General features: G+C 41.0%; 1 protein-coding gene across 2 annotated transcripts in view; it reads right to left on the bottom strand.

Annotated features, from left to right (window-relative positions):
- The window catches only part of CCDC146 (coiled-coil domain containing 146), a 133124-nt gene that overhangs the window by 69577 nt on the left and 46056 nt on the right, over window positions 1-17491 (bottom strand). For both annotated transcript variants that reach the window (XM_040412994.1, XM_040413002.1), the window contains exon 4: window positions 12596-12805. In XM_040412994.1, coding sequence (XP_040268928.1) covers window positions 12596-12805 — 210 coding nt within the window. The remainder of the gene's footprint in view (window positions 1-12595; window positions 12806-17491) is intronic.

Raw genomic sequence — 17491 nt, 5'->3', positions numbered from 1 at the left:
GGGATGGCAACAAAGAGCTGGAGAGTTCTGAAGTGGCCAGCAATGAGTCCAGATCTAATCCCATTGAACACCTGAGGAGAGATCTTAAAATTGCTGTTGGGAAAAGGCGCCCTTCCAATAAGAGAGACCTGGAGCAGTTTGTCAGAGAGGTGTCAGGTGTCAGAAGCTTATTGATAGTTATAGGAAGCAACTGATTTTAGTTATTTTTTCCAAAGGGTGTGCAACCAAATATTAAGTTAAGGGTGCCAATAATTTTGTCCAGCCCATTTTTGGAGTTTGGTGTGACATTATGTCCAAATAGCTTTTTTTCCTCCCTTTTTTGGTTTTGTTCCAATACACACAAAGGGAATAAACATGTGTATAGCAAAACATGTGTTACTGCAATACTTTTCTGTGAGAAATACTTCATTTTCTTGAACAATTTCAGGGGTGCCAACATTTTCTGGTTTGACTGTGTAAACTATAAAAAAAATAAACATAATTGGCATTGCCATGTCCAAAAAAGTACAAACTATTAACCACCTCCGGACCGCCGAACGCAGCGACGCGTCCTGGAGGTGGTTGATTCATTCCTCCTGGACGCGCCGGCACATCCTCTCGCGAGACGCGAGATTTCCTGTGAACGTGCGCACACAGGTGCGCACGTTCACAGGAACGGAAGGTAAGCGAGTGGATCTCCAGCCTGCCAGCGGCGATCGTTCGCTGGCAGGCTGGAGATGTGATTTTTTTAACCCCTAACAGGTATATTAGACGCTGTTTTGATAACAGCGTCTAATATACCTGCTACCTGGTCCTCTGGTGGTCCCCTTTGTTTGGATCGACCACCAGAGGACACAGGTAGCTCAGTAAAATGTAGCACCAAGCACCACACTACACTACACCCCCTCGTCACTTATTAACCCCTTATTCACCCCTGATCACCCTTGATCACCCCAGATCACCCCATATAGACTCCCTGATCACCCCCCTGTCATTGATCACCCCCCTGTCATTGATAACCCCCTGTAAGGCTCCATTCAGACATCCGTATGATTTTTACGGATCCACTGATAGATGGATCGGATCCGCAATACACATACGGACGTCTGAATGGAGCCTCACAGGGGAGTGATCAATGACGGAGGTGATCACCCCATATAGACTCCCTGATCACCCCCCTGTCATTGATCACTCCCCTGTAAGGCTCCATTCAGACGTCCGTATGATTTTTACGGATCCACTGATAGATGGATAGGATCCGCAAAACACATACAGACGTCTGAATGGAGCCCTACAGGTGGGTGATCACCCCATATAGACTCCCTGGTCACCCCCCTGTCATTGATCACCCCCCTGTAAGGCTGCATTCAGATGTCCGTATGATTTTTACGGATCCACTGATACATGGATCGGATCCGCAAAACACATACGGACATCTGAATAGAGCCTTACAGGGGGGTGATCACCCCATATAGACTCCCTGATCACCCCCCTGTCATTGATCACCCCCCTGTCATTGATCACCCCCCTGTAAGGCTGCATTCAGATGTCCGTATGATTTTTACGGATCCACTGATACATGGATCGGATCCGCAAAAAAACACATACGGACATCTGAATGGAGCCTTATAGGGGGGTGATCAATGACAGGGGGGTGATCACCCCATATAGACTCCCTGATCACCCCCCTGTCATTGATCACCCCCCCTGTCATTGATCACCCCCCTGTAAGGCTGCATTCAGATGTCCGTATGATTTTTACGGATCCACTGATACATGGATCGGATCCGCAAAAAAACACATACGGACATCTGAATGGAGCCTTATAGGGGGGTGATCAATGACAGGGGGGTAATCACCCCATATAGACTCCCTGATCACCCCCCTGTCATTGATCACCCCCCCTCCATTCAGACATTTTTTTGGCCCAAGTTAGCGGAAATAATTATTTTTTTTCTTACAAAGTCTCATATTCCACTAACTTGTGTCAAAAAATAAAATCTCACATGAACTCACCATACCCCTCACGGAATCCAAATGCGTAATTTTTTTTTGACATTTATATTCCAGACTTCTTCTCACGCTTTAGGGCCCCTAGAATGCCAGGGCAGTATAAATACCCCACATGTGACCCCATTTCGGAAAGAAGACACCCCAAGGTATTCCGTGAGGGGCATATTGAGTCCATGAAAGATTTAAATTTTTGTCCCAAGTTAGCGGAAAGGGAGACTTTGTGAGAAAAAAAATAAAAATATCAATTTCCGCTAACTCGTGCCCAAAAAAATAAAATTTCTATGAACTCGCCATGCCCCTCATTGAATACCTTGGGGTGTCTCCTTTCCAAAATGGGGTCACATGTGGGGTATTTATACTGCCCTGGCATTCTAGGTGCCCTAAAGCGTGAGAAGAAGTCTGGGATCCAAATGTCTAAAAATGCCCTCATAAAATGAATGTGGGCCCCTTTGCGCATCTAGGCTGCAAAAAAGTGTCACACATCTGGTATCGCCGTACTCAGGAGAAGTTGGGCAATGTGTTTTGGGGTGTCATTTTACATATACCCATGCTGGGTGAGAGAAATATCTTGGCAAAAGACAACTTTTCCCATTTTTTTTATACAAAGTTGGCATTTGACCAAGATATTTATCTCACCCAGCATGGGTATATGTAAAATGACACCCCAAAACACATTGCCCAACTTCTCCTGAGTACAGAGATACCACATGTGTGACACTTTTTTGCAGCCTAGGTGGGCAAAGGGGCCCACATTCCAAAGAGCACCTTTCGGATTTCACCGGCCATTTTTTAGAGATTTTGATTTCAAACTACTTACCACACATTTGGGCCCCTAGAATGCCAGGGCAGTATAGCTACCCCACAAGTGACCCCATTTTGGAAAGAAGACACCCCAAGGTATTCGCTGATGGGCATAGTGAGTTCATCGAAGTTTTTATTTTTTGTCACAAGTTAGTGGAATATGAGACTTTGTAAGAAAGGAAAAATAAATAAATAATCATCATCATTTTCCGCTGACTTGTGACAAAAAATAAAAAGTTCTATGAACTCAATATGCCCATCAGCGAATACCTTAGGGTGTCTACTTTCCGAAATGGGGTCATTTGTGGGGTGTTTGTACTGTCTGGCCATTGTAGAACCTCAGGAAACATGACAGGTGCTCAGAAAGTCAGAGCTGCTTCAAAAAGCGGAAATTCACATTTTTGTACCATAGTTTGTAAACGCTATAACTTTTACCCAAACCATTTTTTTTTTACCCAAACATTTTTTTTTTATCAAAGACATGTAGAACAATAAATTTAGAGAAAAATTTATATATGGATGTCGTTTTTTTTTGCAAAATTTTACAACTGAAAGTGAAAAATGTCATTTTTTTGCAAAAAAATCGTTAAATTTCGATTAATAACAAAAAAAGTAAAAATGGCAGCAGCAATGAAATACCACCAAATGAAAGCTCTATTAGTGAGAAGAAAAGGAGGTAAAATTAATTTGGGTGGTAAGTTGCATGACCGAGCAATAAACGGTGAAAGTAGGGTAGGTCAGAAGTGTAAAAAGTGGCCTGGTCATTAAGGGTGTTTAAGCTATAGGGGCTGAGGTGGTTAAAATATGAGTATTTGTCCTGCACGGTGAACACAATAACAAAATGCTGAATGGTCACCTCACCCCCTAAAAAAAATTATATAAAAAGTTATGAAAATAAATCACGTGTACCCCAAGATGATACCAATAAAAACTACAGCTCTCCCCACAAAAACAAACTCACAAAAAGTTATGGGTGTCAGAATATGGCAACCCAAAGCTATTTTTTCAAACCTTTTTTAAAAAAAGTAATAAAGCAAAAGAAAACAAATAAAATTTTTGTATCATTCTAATCTTACTGACATGCAAAAGAAAGGTAACATGTCAGTATTCCTGTACAGTGAACGCAGTAAAAAAAAAAAAAAAAAATCTAAAAAACTATTTCAATTTCACACTACAAAGAACTATTTTCCCATTTTTCAGTACATGATGTAACTAGTGCCATTAAAACAAATTTGTCCTGCAAAAAAACAAGCCCTAGGATGGCTATGTGAACAGAAAAGCAAAACCAGTTTTGGCTTTTGGAAGACGGAGAGGGAAAAACAAAAATGAAAACAAAAAATGTTTGGTGGGGGGGTGTCAAGGGGTCCACTTCTGTAACTCATACAATGTTAATTATATTTTTATATTGTGTACTCATACCTTCCAAGAGAACTGTAATAATACTGATTAAAAATCAAAATGGGAAGAAATTGGGAGAGATTTCAGAAAACTCATATAAGACAGGCTGTAACATAATAATGGCAAGTTGGGGGGTACTATATCTCCTTGTGGAGAGTGCCTTAATAATTCCTGGATTACTGTATAGATAGCTTTGTTGGAGCAATCTTCAGGTTGGTTTCACACAAGTGAACTCAACGCTGTGAACTCGCAGCGTGTGTCTGCGGAAGTTCCTGTACAAAACTCCCTAGCACATAATGCTCTCAGTGCTATGTGACCCCATCAGTGCTAGGAAGGTCAGTACGGGAGCTTCCGCAGACTCAGCCTGCGAGTTCACTGCGTTAAGCTCGTTCGTGTGAAACCAGCCTTATACTCTTATAAGATTTATTCTTACTGTTTCTTTACCAAGCTATTACATAAGTATATCACATGAAACATGCAAATTACCACAAAGTCTAATCATCTAGCAATTATCTTCATGTAATGTTGCCCCCGACACTCCTTGAGCAAATCGACTTCAGATGGTACATAGAGGTTTATAGAGTAAATAGTAGAATCATTCTGTATATAGTCTGACAACACAACCAAAACACTAGAAACACCCAAAATTATAGTAAATTAAGTTTCGCCAGGATACAAACTGTGAAAACGCAGATGCCCACAGTTTATGATTACATGTTAACTATATGCACATTTGTGCCATAGACTGTGTGTACCATGAAGAATATTATTTTTCTGTTAAACATAAGCTTCTGCTTGTTTCAATACAGTCAAAGATGCAGGATCCCAATGTATAGTGGCCAGATATATGCTAAAAGGGTACTGTTTTGGCATACGTTTGACACTGAAAGTCTATGAGAAGGATACTGTTTTGGCATATGTTTGGCAATGAAAGTCTATGAGAAGGACACTGTTTTGGCATTTGTTTGGCAATGAAGGTCTATGGGCATGTTGGCATATATGCTCGGGGATTTTTCTGGCGTATACCCCAACAATGCACCACAGACATAAGAGTTGAGTCTCAGTGTTACTGATCACTTTTATAGACTTGTTTCAATTAATTATGAACTTGATGTATTTAATCTAGCTGCCGTGAAACTACAACCCTCTGCATGTGCTGGAAGATGGATGAATTGATACTGTAGCCAGCTACTGCCAAAGTGCCAAACTCCAAGGTGCAACAAGCAGTGTACGGTGATTTACACTGACGATTAAGGCTACTTTCACACTAGCGTTCGGGGCTCCGCTTGTGAGTTCTGTTTGAAGGCTCTCACAAGCGGCCCCGAACGGATCCGTCCAGCCCTAATGCATTCTGAGTGGATACGGATCCGCTCAGAATGCATCAGTTTGGCACCGTCTGTCCTCCGCTCAGCAGGCGGACCCCTGAACGCAGCTTGCAGCGTTCGGGTGTCCGCCTGGCCGTGCGGAGACAAACGGATCCGTCCAGACTTACAATGTAAGTCAATGGGGACGGATCCGTTTGAAGTTGACACAATATGGCTCAATTTTCAAACGGATCCGTCCCCCATTGACTTTCAATGTAAAGTCAATACGGATCCGTTTGCATTATCATGAACAAAAAAAAATAATATTTTTTTTTGTTCATGGTAATGCAAACGGATCCGTTCTGAACGGATCTAAGCGTTTGCATTATAGGTGCGGATCCGTCTGTGCAGATACCAGACGGATCCGCACCGAACGCAGGTGTGAAAGTAGCCTAAAACACAATGGAGGTCATTTACAATGAGACCTACACTGATGCAAGCCATGCCAATGTGACACTGCTCTGCTTTGCTGGCAGGTTCTCTGAAAAGGTCACGGTTTTATTCTTCAGAACACTGATTACTATGTAGGACGCTACACGAACTCTCAGATTTTCCATAGTGCGGAAAAACCACTACAATTGGTGCTTGTCCATTACATGTGTGATGAAGAATGCTTGACATTTCCTCCACAGATCAAGTGCCAATTAAATCATAGGATATTGAAGGCAGGCTTGATAACGCTGGTTACATAAAAAATGTATTGTCTTGTAGGTACATTGTAATATGACTTAGGCTATTGTTTCCAATTCACCAGAACAAACAGTGACAACATTTCCCCCCACAATGTTAGAGGGTGGAGTGAGAACAGAGCAGCGTAGAAAGTCAAAATACTTCTGGGCATAGTACAGACCCAGTATAATGCTGTATGGAGGCATTAAGGATAATATTTTCTACTGCTTCCATTTCAACACTACTTTAGGCTTCAAATATGATAAATTGATCACTCCCAGTGTGACCATTTTACGTTAATGCATCCAGTAAATCCAATAAAGATCAAAACTGCTTAATGGCCTGATGCTTTTACAAGGTTTAGGCAAGCAGAAATTGAACTGTTGGCATGAGGTCCTGCAAACTATTAAATCATGTGGAGCACCAGGTCTTGTGAACTGTTTATGTAACTCTAATGTATTTAGTATAGCACTTTATAGTTTAGGTATATGGTTAATGAGATCCTCTAGAGGTCATGAGTAAAGTTCACTGGTTTGAGAGGTCAACGTCCTTTAAGTTGCTTGTCACCACTCCTGGAATGTCCGTTTTAATAGACACTTAAAGGGTTATTTCGGTAGGTTAAAGTTATTACCTACCGCTGGGCCCCCCACTGATCACGAGAATGGGGGCCCTGTACCCGTTGCAAACCCCCTGCTGCTCCCATTAAATGACCAGAGCAGCCGATTGCACTCGTGCGGAGCCGCTCCATTCATTTCTATGGGAGTTACGGAGTTTTCTATTTATCTGGCACAGTTCATGATTATTTTCTTCATTTATATGGGGTATTATTTTAACACTCAAAAGTAAAAGCTACGTTTTATATGGAAAGTCATTTTTCCCTGTGATATTCAGTGTCAGACTAGGACATGTTCTATTGACAAGGGGAATAGTAACAACCACTTGTCAATTTGTTCATACATTTTAAGAGTGACAACAGAGGAATGGCACCTTGCAGAAACACCTGCCAGCAGTGTCTGTGATCAAAGGCACCTCTGATCATGGACATTTAACCCCTCGGATATAAGCTATACCCAGTAACAAATGTCCATTACCACCCACCCCCAAATAAAATAATGGGGACCATTTGGTTGCTTGGCCAGCCAGGAGCCTTATGTAGGTTCCCAGGCCTGCCATGGCAATGTTTTATTAGGATAATAAGAACACAATAATTTGACCATAGACTATAATGAACACTGTAAACTGTAGTGAATACTGTAACAGGAAAAAAAAAATCAAGATCGCTAATCTCCGTTTTTATGGTCGCTTCCACTTTCAAAAAGAAATGAATACTAATGTGATAAAATGGTTAATGAACATGAAAGAATCAGCTCACCAGAGTTTCCTAGAGTATGTATGGAGGTGTTGTGCACTGAGCATGTGTCAATAATCTTTATTGGATGGACCATGGTAGGTCCGAAACACATTAAGCAGTGCAGCACTTGTTACAATATGGATTATATGGACATTCAATAAAGACTGGACACTGAAGCTTTTTCTGTAATCCAAAATTGCATCAATAAATAAGTTCCGGGTGTCAGAATATTGTGATGGAAAGAAATTTAAATTAAAGGACATCTGCCAGTATGATCAAAAGTATAATACCAGGTACACTGCATGGAAGACTTGAACATGCTGATTGTCTGTCTGTACGTTGCAACGTTCCAGAAAGGGCTGCTAATAAGCTAGTTGGAGCACTAAGGGGCCGGCCAGAGCCCTTGGGGCACCAGTTTGTGAAAATCCACTTGCCACATCCCCTGGATCGACAGGGCTGGATATCTCAAGAAAAGGGGGATGGAGGGAGTGGCTAAGGCTGCAGGGGTGATCACAGACTGGTGCTCCAAGGGCTGTGGACGGCCCCTCAGTGCTCCAACTAGCTACTTAGCATATTGATCAAAATGCAGTTTTCTATGGAACTGTGCATCATACACACATAAACAAGGAGTAGTTTTAATCAGCATGCTCAACCCTTCCAGGCAGTGTGCCTGGTTTAATAGGGTTGTTCATGCTGACAGATGTGCATTAATATATAATTTTTATATCACTGTAATTGTACGGACCCTCCTAATAATGGCAATGTATCATTTTTACCACACAGTGAAATCCGTGAAAACCAAGGCCACAAAATAATGGTGTAATTGACTAAGACTATAGGATATTGAATTTTTTTTTTTTTTATATATATCTAATGTATGGTTTTTGGAAGGCAGGAAGTAATAATAATTAAAAAAAAATGTTCACAACAGGAAGGGGTTAAAATCCTCTAATAAATATTTTTTTAGGCTTTGTGTTTACTAAGAAGCACCCAAAATCATTGGGTTATTTCACATTAGCAAGTGGTCAGCAGCCTTTCAGCCGCAGGATTCCTTCTGGGAAGATGGTCTCAAAGCTATCTTCCACCAGACAGAGATATATTAAAGGGTGTTCCCAAGATTTTGTTACTGATGACCCATCCTCAGGATAATGTATTGATGACCTATCCTCAGGGTAGGTCATCGGTATCTGATCGGTGGGGGTCCCACAACAATTCACTTCAATGGGGCGAAGCACGATACCAAGCAGGGCCACTATACAATGTACAGCGCTGTGCTTAGCAAGCTGCAAGAAAGCCACGGCGCTCACATAGCTTTAAAAAACTATATTAGGCTTGGAAGCTCCTGGCAGAACACCGACTTAACCTACCCCTGAAAGGGGTTTACAGGAAACAAAGCTCTGCACAAATTTTAAGCAACATGGAAATCCTGGTCTCCTTTTTTGACGCCTTGTGAGAGGTCGTGTTCTGGTTAGAATGAGAAACAGCATCTCATGACAGATTTATTCTTTATTTTATCATCTCAGATCATACGAGGCCTGAGCCTTTTCAATCAGTTGTCATGGTGTCAGCTAGATAGTCAGCTGCAAAACTGGGAGGCATCCAGCATTCGGAAATAAAATCTAACTTTATTTGGAACACATAGAAAATGTAAAATCCAACTGTGCAACACGCTTAGTGACTGCATGGTTACAAAAATTGTGAATTACAGTCATTTCTGCTGAAATGTTATGCCCTTTTTACTGATGATCAGCAGGACAGTTCCTTTCCAACCACTGTACCAAGTAACTATGCCCAGCAAGCATTAACATGATTGCTTGTTGGCATAGCATCTCCTTGTAAACAGGGAATGTGCTACCAATAAATGCATAGGGATGAATGATCGTATTACAATGATTTCTGCATTTAAATGGCAGTTAATGAGTGCCGATCAACTTGCTATAAAGTTAACTGATGCTTGTGACTGGCAGAAAATCTGCTGGTGTAATGGCCCTTACCTATCTATTTTGCAATCTCTTTTACGATATTCAAGCTTGCCAGAGATCACTCCTGGATCCTTAATGTATTGCTGCTTGTCAAATAAATGCTCAATTTTGTTTTAAGAAGAAAGGAAATTCTCTGGGATGAAATCCTTGTCTAAAAAAAATAAAAAATAAAAATTCCAATACTCTTCATCATTGTTATTTGGGCCAGATTTATCATTAGGATACACCACATTTATGGCCCTGAAAAAGTTGCAAACTATGTCGAGTTATGCGCAAGTGCACAGCATTGGATTCAAGAATTGTATTTGGGTTGGGGGAAGAGGGAAAAGGAAAAAAGGTATTAACCATATTGAGTGTTTAAATTATTATTAAATTATTTCCTTGTGTATTCTTTTTATATACTAATAAAGATATAAAAAAAAAAAAAGAATTGTATACAAATACACTTACAGCCTGCGCAATAGCTACACATGAACGGTTGTATGATATACAAAGCCATCAGTACTATTGATGAATATAAAGTAGTCAGGCACCGAAAAGGCTCAAATAAGGAAGCGCAGCATAATTTCTGATTGTAAGAAATAAACAAATTTATAAATAAATTGGAAGTAAATAATATGCAATATTTATTTAATCCCATGACACCTCAAAAACATTTCCGTTTTTCCTTAGTGTTTTCCTCCCCGCCTTCCAAGACCCATAACTTTTTACCTTCACATTTTCTAATGGCACCACTTAATTTACCATATTATGTATTGAAGTATGGCCCAAAAAATTTGGGTAAAAAAAATTCTGCCATTGCTTTTTGGGTTTGTTTTTACAGCATTCACTGTGTGCTAAAACTGACATGTTACTTTTATTCTGCAGATCATACCAAATTTATGAAGTTTTTCTAATGCGTTAATACTTTTAAAAAAAATCTTTGAAAAAATTATCTTTGTATCACCATATTCTGATACTGTTAACTGTTTAAAATTTCCGTCTACAGAGCTGTGTAAAGACTTAGGGTGTCATTTACTATTCTGAAATATGCCTAAATTAGGCATATTTCAGGCGCAATAGTTAGTTGCGCCGTTATCTGCGACTTCGCCCTGCTCACACATTTATCATTTTCTACACCTGTTTTAGGTGTAGAAAATGGGAAGACAGCTTGAAACTCTCTTACATTTAGCTATGGGGCTTTATTAAGACCAACATCTAAAACGCACGTCTTAATAAATGTGCCCCCTATTTTTTGCAGATCTAGCTGTAGCTTTATTGGTATCACTTTGGGGTACATGCAAGTTTTTGATTACTTTTTATTCACTTTTTTTAAGGGGCAAGGTGGCATTTTTTTTATAGTTTGAACATTTTCCAATGTGGTAATACCAATTATTAGTTATTTTATATGTCTAATTTGAGAAGTTGGGTGAGTTACATATTGAATACCTTTTTTTATATTTTAAAAAATATACAGTACAGACCAAAAGTTTGGACACACCTTCTCATTCAAAGAGTTTTCTTTATTTTCAGGACTATGAAGGCATCAAAACTATAAATTAACACATGTGGAATTATATACATAACAAACAAGTGTGAAACAACTGAAAATATGTCATTCTAGGTTCTTCAAAGTAGCCACCTTTTGCTTTGATTACTGCTTTGCACACTCTTGGCATTCTCCTGATGAGCTTCAAGAGGTAGTCCCCTGAAATGGTCTTCCAACAGTCTTGAAGGAGTTCCCAGAGATGCTTAGCACTTGTTGGCCCTTTTGCCTTCACTCTGCGGTCCAGCTCACCCCAAACCATCTCGATTGGGTTCAGGTCCAGTGACTGTGGAGGCCAGGTCATCTGGCGCAGCACCCCATCACTCTCCTTCATGGTCAAATAGCCTTTACTTTCAAAGTTTTCCCAATTTTTCGGCTGACTGACTGACCTTCATCTCTTAAAGTAATGATGGCCACTCGTTTTTCTTTACTTAGCTGCTTTTTTCTTGCCATAATACAAATTCTAACAGTCTATTCAGTAGGACTATAAGCTGTGTATCCACCTGACTTCTCCTCAACGCAACTGATGGTCCCAACCCCATTTATAAGGCAAGAAATCCCACTTATTAAACCTGACAGGGCACACCTGTGAAGTGAAAACCATTTTAGGGGACTACCTCTTGAAGCTCATCAAGAGAATGCCAAGAGTGTGCAAAGCAGTAATCAAAGCAAAAGGTGGCTACTTTGAAGAACCTAGAATAAGACATATTTTCAGTTGTTTCACACTTGTTTGTTATGTATATAATTCCACATGTGTTAATTCATAGTTTTGATGACTTCAGTGTGAATCTACAATTTTCATAGTCATGAAAATAAAGAAAACTCTTTGAATGAGAAGGTGTGTCCAAACTTTTGGTCTGTACTGTATATAATTTTAACTTTTCTTTCTTTATATTTATTTTTAGTCCCCCTAGAGGAACATGCGATTGATGAATCATTTATACCGTATACTGCAATACTTTAGTATTTCAGTCTATGGTGATTGTGACCTCTATTAAATCCTGCTACTGATGGAAGGCCTGGTATCAATGGAAGGGCTGGGATCCCTCACAAGCCCCGGGGTTGCCATGACAACCAATTGGCACCCTGCAAGTTTGATGACAGAGGCAATCCAGGGTCAGAATTACTAAGCTGACTAACCGCTCAGATCCTCAGGTCACTATTCACCATGGCATCTGAGAGGTCAAGTGTCTGATCAGAATATCTCCGATCATAGCCATCACCCACTTTTTAAACTCCCTACATCAGTCATAAATGTCACCAAAGGGTTGATTATGGGATACTTTGCTTAGAACATTGAGAGACACTGCTGCAGACCATAGGCAGAAATCATCCTACTTCTATGTACCTTAATATACCAAGTAATGATATACTGTAGGACAGAATTTTAGCAATTAAAGGTCATATGCACATTCTAGATTGGGGTCTCCCACTCGAGGCCCCTCCTTTATAAGCCAGCACAGAGAGGACCTCTGCAAGATGAATATTTGAATGTTGTTTCAACAAGACTTACCACTCCAGCTTATACTGAAGCCTGTACTCCCTTTCCTCAGCTTCATTCAGGTCATTGTTATATTTGAGCAATTGATGCCTCATTCTGGAGACTTCAGTGTTTGATCCCTCGGGGAACTGATCTGCCTTTTCTAGTTCATGTTCTTGTTGCTCAAGTAGATATGTGAAGCGTTTAGCATCTTGCAACAGCTGTATCTCAGATTCCTGTATGCTGGATGTAAGTTATAGAAAGGTCAGTGGTTGTGACAATACATTACTACAATGTAGGCTACATTGAATAAATCAATGGGGGCATCTTTTTTTCCAAGTTAAGTTAATGAAAGACAGGTACAGCTAATATAACCGGAAAAAAATTGAACATACAGCATCATATAACACAGAGTAAGACAATGACAGCAGTGTATAGATTCATAATAGGTGCTGTGATCTCAAATACAGTACATAGTTATACATACAAAAGATTACCGTATTTTTTGCCTCATAAGACGCATGGGGAAATGCCCCAGCGTCTTATGGGGCAAATACTAATAAGTGCTTCCATTATGGAATCGCTCATTAGAACCGGAGGACTGGGAAGCAGCGAAGGCTCTGTACTCACCGCTTACTGCTCTATGACCTCACGCTGTGTGCGCCAGTTCACAGCAAAGCCGACAGCAGGAGGAAGACAGAGCGCGGGCGATGAGGAGTGGTGGCGTCTGGGAGCAGGAGAGGTAAGTGGTTTATTTTATCTGGCATGAGGCAATGAGGCTGATCTGAGGCAATGGGGGAGCTGAGAGGCATAAGGGCTGATTATGGGGGGCTGATGAGAGGCAAAAGGGCTGATATAGGGTGACGAGAGGCATAGGGGCTGATATGGGTGCTGATGAGAGGCATGGGGGCTGATATTGGGGTGATGAAAGGCATAGGGGCTGATGAGAGGCATAGCGGCTGATATGGGAGCTAATAAGAGGCATGGGGCTGATGAGAGGCATGGGGCGGATATGGGGGCTAATGAGAGGCATGGGGCTCTTATCTGAGGTCTGATTGGGGGTCATTTACATTGGGGTCTGAGCTGAAGTCTGATTGGGGGTCTGATCTGAGGTCTCATTGGGGTCTTATTAACATTGGGGGTCTGATTGGGGCTGTCAGCTGAGGTCTGATTAACATTGGGGGTCTGACCTGAGGTGTAATGAAAAATATTTTTTTCCCATTGTCCTCTTCTAAAACCTATGTGTGTCTTATAGGGCGAAAAATATGGTACTTTGTGAACAAGCTAAAAGAGAGAGCTCAGTACAGAAAAATAATTATCCATATATATTATCCTTGAAAATTTAAAAGATGATTAGTACCATGTAGACTCTATTGTAGAGGAAGAATGGGGGCTGCAGAACCAGACAACCATCTTTACAGAGACATGGTGACAAATATTGCATCAAGGAGAATGAGAACCCAATCCCCAAACATTATCAAATTTGCAAGGGTGGTCACATTGCAAGGGTACCTACTTATGGCAGGAAAAGGAGGCTGTACCATCTGAGGCTATTCATTTATGTGCGAGCAAAAGGAACTCTTAAAAATATTATCATACAAACCCTGTTTTTCCTAGAAAGCTTTTGCCCTTCGATGGATAAGAAAAAGGGCCATTTGGGTAATCAGTGGACGAAAATTGTAAATGTGGCAATCCCATTTGAAAACTTTGTATACAAAATAGAGGTTGCCCCCAGATATTTTCGATTTTATTATATTGAGTTAACGTGCTCTTGTTTGAATATCTACCAGTTTTTGATATTGTATGTAACATCAATATGGCAATGCCAATTGTGGTAATCCCTTACTACTGTATACTCATTTGTACAATTGTATACAGTAGCAATGGATTAGCACGCGTGTATCGTAATTGTATATTTACTGTACAATATGGTTTTCTGCTCAGCTCACTAAAATGAGTATAAAAAAATTGATTATCATATGATGAGTACATTCATCTTCTTGTAGAAGAGTGTTGAGAAAGCCCAGAATTGTGCAATTTGAGGGTATACCATATCAAAAGCCAAAAATCAGCATATAATTCTTGACATTGAGGGCATGGTGTGGATGAGAAACTCCTCATATTGAAGAGTGTAAGATATATTTAGTATATAAAATAATTTTGGGTTGATTATTGAGGGGGACAACAACAATGGACTAATTTGTGATTTCCATATATTTCATGGAGGAATGTCTATTTCTTTATTCTGGATTAAAGGATTGGCCACTTTAAAAGAATACCCCGTAAACGGCCATACAGTCTATGCTGTGCAACAATAAACCATCCACTGTGACATCCTCTTCTGTGTAGGGGCTGGACAGTATCGGATCCAGTCCAGCACCTGTGCAGAACTGTATTGTCACGGCTGTTTGTAAGCAACAAGAGTATACACAGTAAAAAGAGCTACTGACCGACCTAAACTAGGGAGGATAAAGGGTGACCCCTGTCAGACCCTCAAAGCTCTCCCTATGCTGCTAAAGCACATGCCCGGATCCAAATGGCGGAACGAGGCATGCCCGCGTACCTAAGACTGATGACCACTGTAACCCCTACAATAGTGGAAGGGGCACGGCCACCGGTGCCCTGCTCAGTATATGGAGGGAACCGTGGCCACCTCAGATCCAGTCAGAAAATAACCAGGTACACAACAATGTCTGCACACTTAGCTGAAGGAGCTGCAGCCGCAGAGAAAACGGATCCAAGGACAGCTGGCAATATCCGGAGTGCTTGCTGCAGCAGAACACAGGTCCAGTGAACTGATAGCTACAAGTGAAGATACTCAAGCAAGAGCTACAACTGAAATGAGAAATATAATCCACGCCCTACAATAGGAGGAGGGGTGATTTAAAGGCAGGGAAATCAACCGCAGGAGGAACAGCTGGGAGGAAGGAAACCGAAAGTAAAGACTTCATCACAGGGGCGGAGAAACAGAGCAGTGAGAACTCCTCCAAGCTCTAGTAGTGACATCATCACAGGGGTGGAGAAACAGAGCTGTGAGAACGTCTCAAAGCTCTGGTAGTGACATGTATACAGACGTTGACAGCTATGAAAGTGGTCATGTTAATAAATCACATGACTTTCACCATGGAAGAGGCAGCCACGACTCTGTTCTTATTACATAGCCCAGGGCCTTCTTAGCAGCTCAGGTGAGCTAAAAGCATTCTATGGGTTTATGGCCATTTAGGCTATATTCTTTTAAAGTGGCCAAACCCTTTAAAGGGGTTCCCACAAAAAAAATATCGTGCATTTTTCAAACCAGCACCTGGATCTGAATACTTTTGTAATTGCATGTAATTAAAAGTTTTGAATAGCCACTGAGTTATTTAATAAAATCTATCTGTATAGCACCACCTGCTGTTTGCTTTTTTCCGTATTTCTCAGTCCCCCTCGCTGAGGTGGACACACATGCTCAATTTCATCCTTCAACTACCTCCTAAACTGTGATAGTGAGAGAACAGTTTTTTTTTGTTTTTTTTTAATACACTTTTCTGCCTGTCATTAGTAAAGTACTAAATTTATGTGTCCTATACCTACTATTGTTATTTAATATGTTCACATTGATAACGAAGAAATATACAGTGACAACATTGTAACATGGTTAGTCTTAAATGTGTGTTTTTTTATAATGTAATCCTGAAGATGTCAAGATCAAAACACGCTTTACTGTTGGGGAAGGGGTTGCAGGAAAGGGTAGAACAAAAAGGTTAAAACATGTTCATAGTATAAAAGAAATTAGAAAAAGAAAAACACACCTGACACCGCAAGAACACCAGAAAACCACATCCGTTAAAGAGAAACAGTATGAAATATGTGATAAAAGAAAGTGCACTCTTTTTGTAGCATTGAGTAAATATTATTTACTATTCTATTATGCATCTTTTCTTTTAAAGAGTATTTACCTAAAATGAATAAAACACCAATAAGTACAAGAACATAAGATGCCTTCTTCAGGTACTTTCACACTAGCGTTTTTCTTTTCCGGCATTGAGTTCCGTCACAGGAGCTCAATACCAGAAAAAAACTGATCAGTTTTATCCTAATGCATTCTGAATGAGAATTCCATTCAGGATGCATCAGTTGTCCCTCTTAAGTTTTTTGGACTGAGAAAATACCGCAGCATGCTGCAGTTTTCTCTTCGGCCAAAAAGACTGATCACTTGCCGGAATGCTGGATCCGGCATTAATTTACATTGAAGTGTATTAGTGCCGGATCCGGTCTTAAAGAGGACCTTTCACTACAATAAAAAATCTAAACTAAGTATACAGACATGGAGAGCGGCGCCCAGGGATCTCCCTGCACTTACTATTATCTCTGGGCGCCGCTCCGTTCTCCCGGTATAGGCTCCGGTATCTTCATATTTTCGGCTCAACTGGGTGGAGCCTGCCGGCGTCTCCTTCTCCCAGGCTGTAGCGCTGGCCAATCGCAGCACTCAGCTCATAGCCTGAGGGGGGTTTTTTTCTCTCAGGCTATGAGCTGAGCGCTGCGATTGGCCAGCACTCCAGCCTGGGAAAAGGAGACGCCAGCAGGCTCCACCCAGTTGAGCCGAATATATGAAGATACCGGAGCCTATACCGGGGGAACGGAGCAGCGCCCAGGGATAATAGTAAGTGCAGGGAGATCCCTGGGCACCGCTCTCCATATCTGTATACTTAGTTTAGATTTTTTATTGTAGTGAAAGGTCCTCTTTAAGTGTTCCGGAAAAACGCAGACCTTTAAAAATGCAAAAAAAATTAATACCGGATCCGTTTTTCCGGATGACACCGGAGAGACGGATCTGGTATTTCAATGCATTTGTCAGACGGATCCGATCTGTGGGGTGGCAGTGTGGGGGAAAATACTGTGTGGGGGGCAGAGTGGGGGAAACTACAATGTGGGGGGCAGTATGGGGAA

Source organism: Bufo bufo, chromosome 1, assembly GCF_905171765.1.
Source record: "Bufo bufo chromosome 1, aBufBuf1.1, whole genome shotgun sequence".
NCBI lineage: Eukaryota > Metazoa > Chordata > Amphibia > Anura > Bufonidae > Bufo > Bufo bufo.
This window is presented reverse-complemented; position numbering and strand designations above follow the sequence as displayed.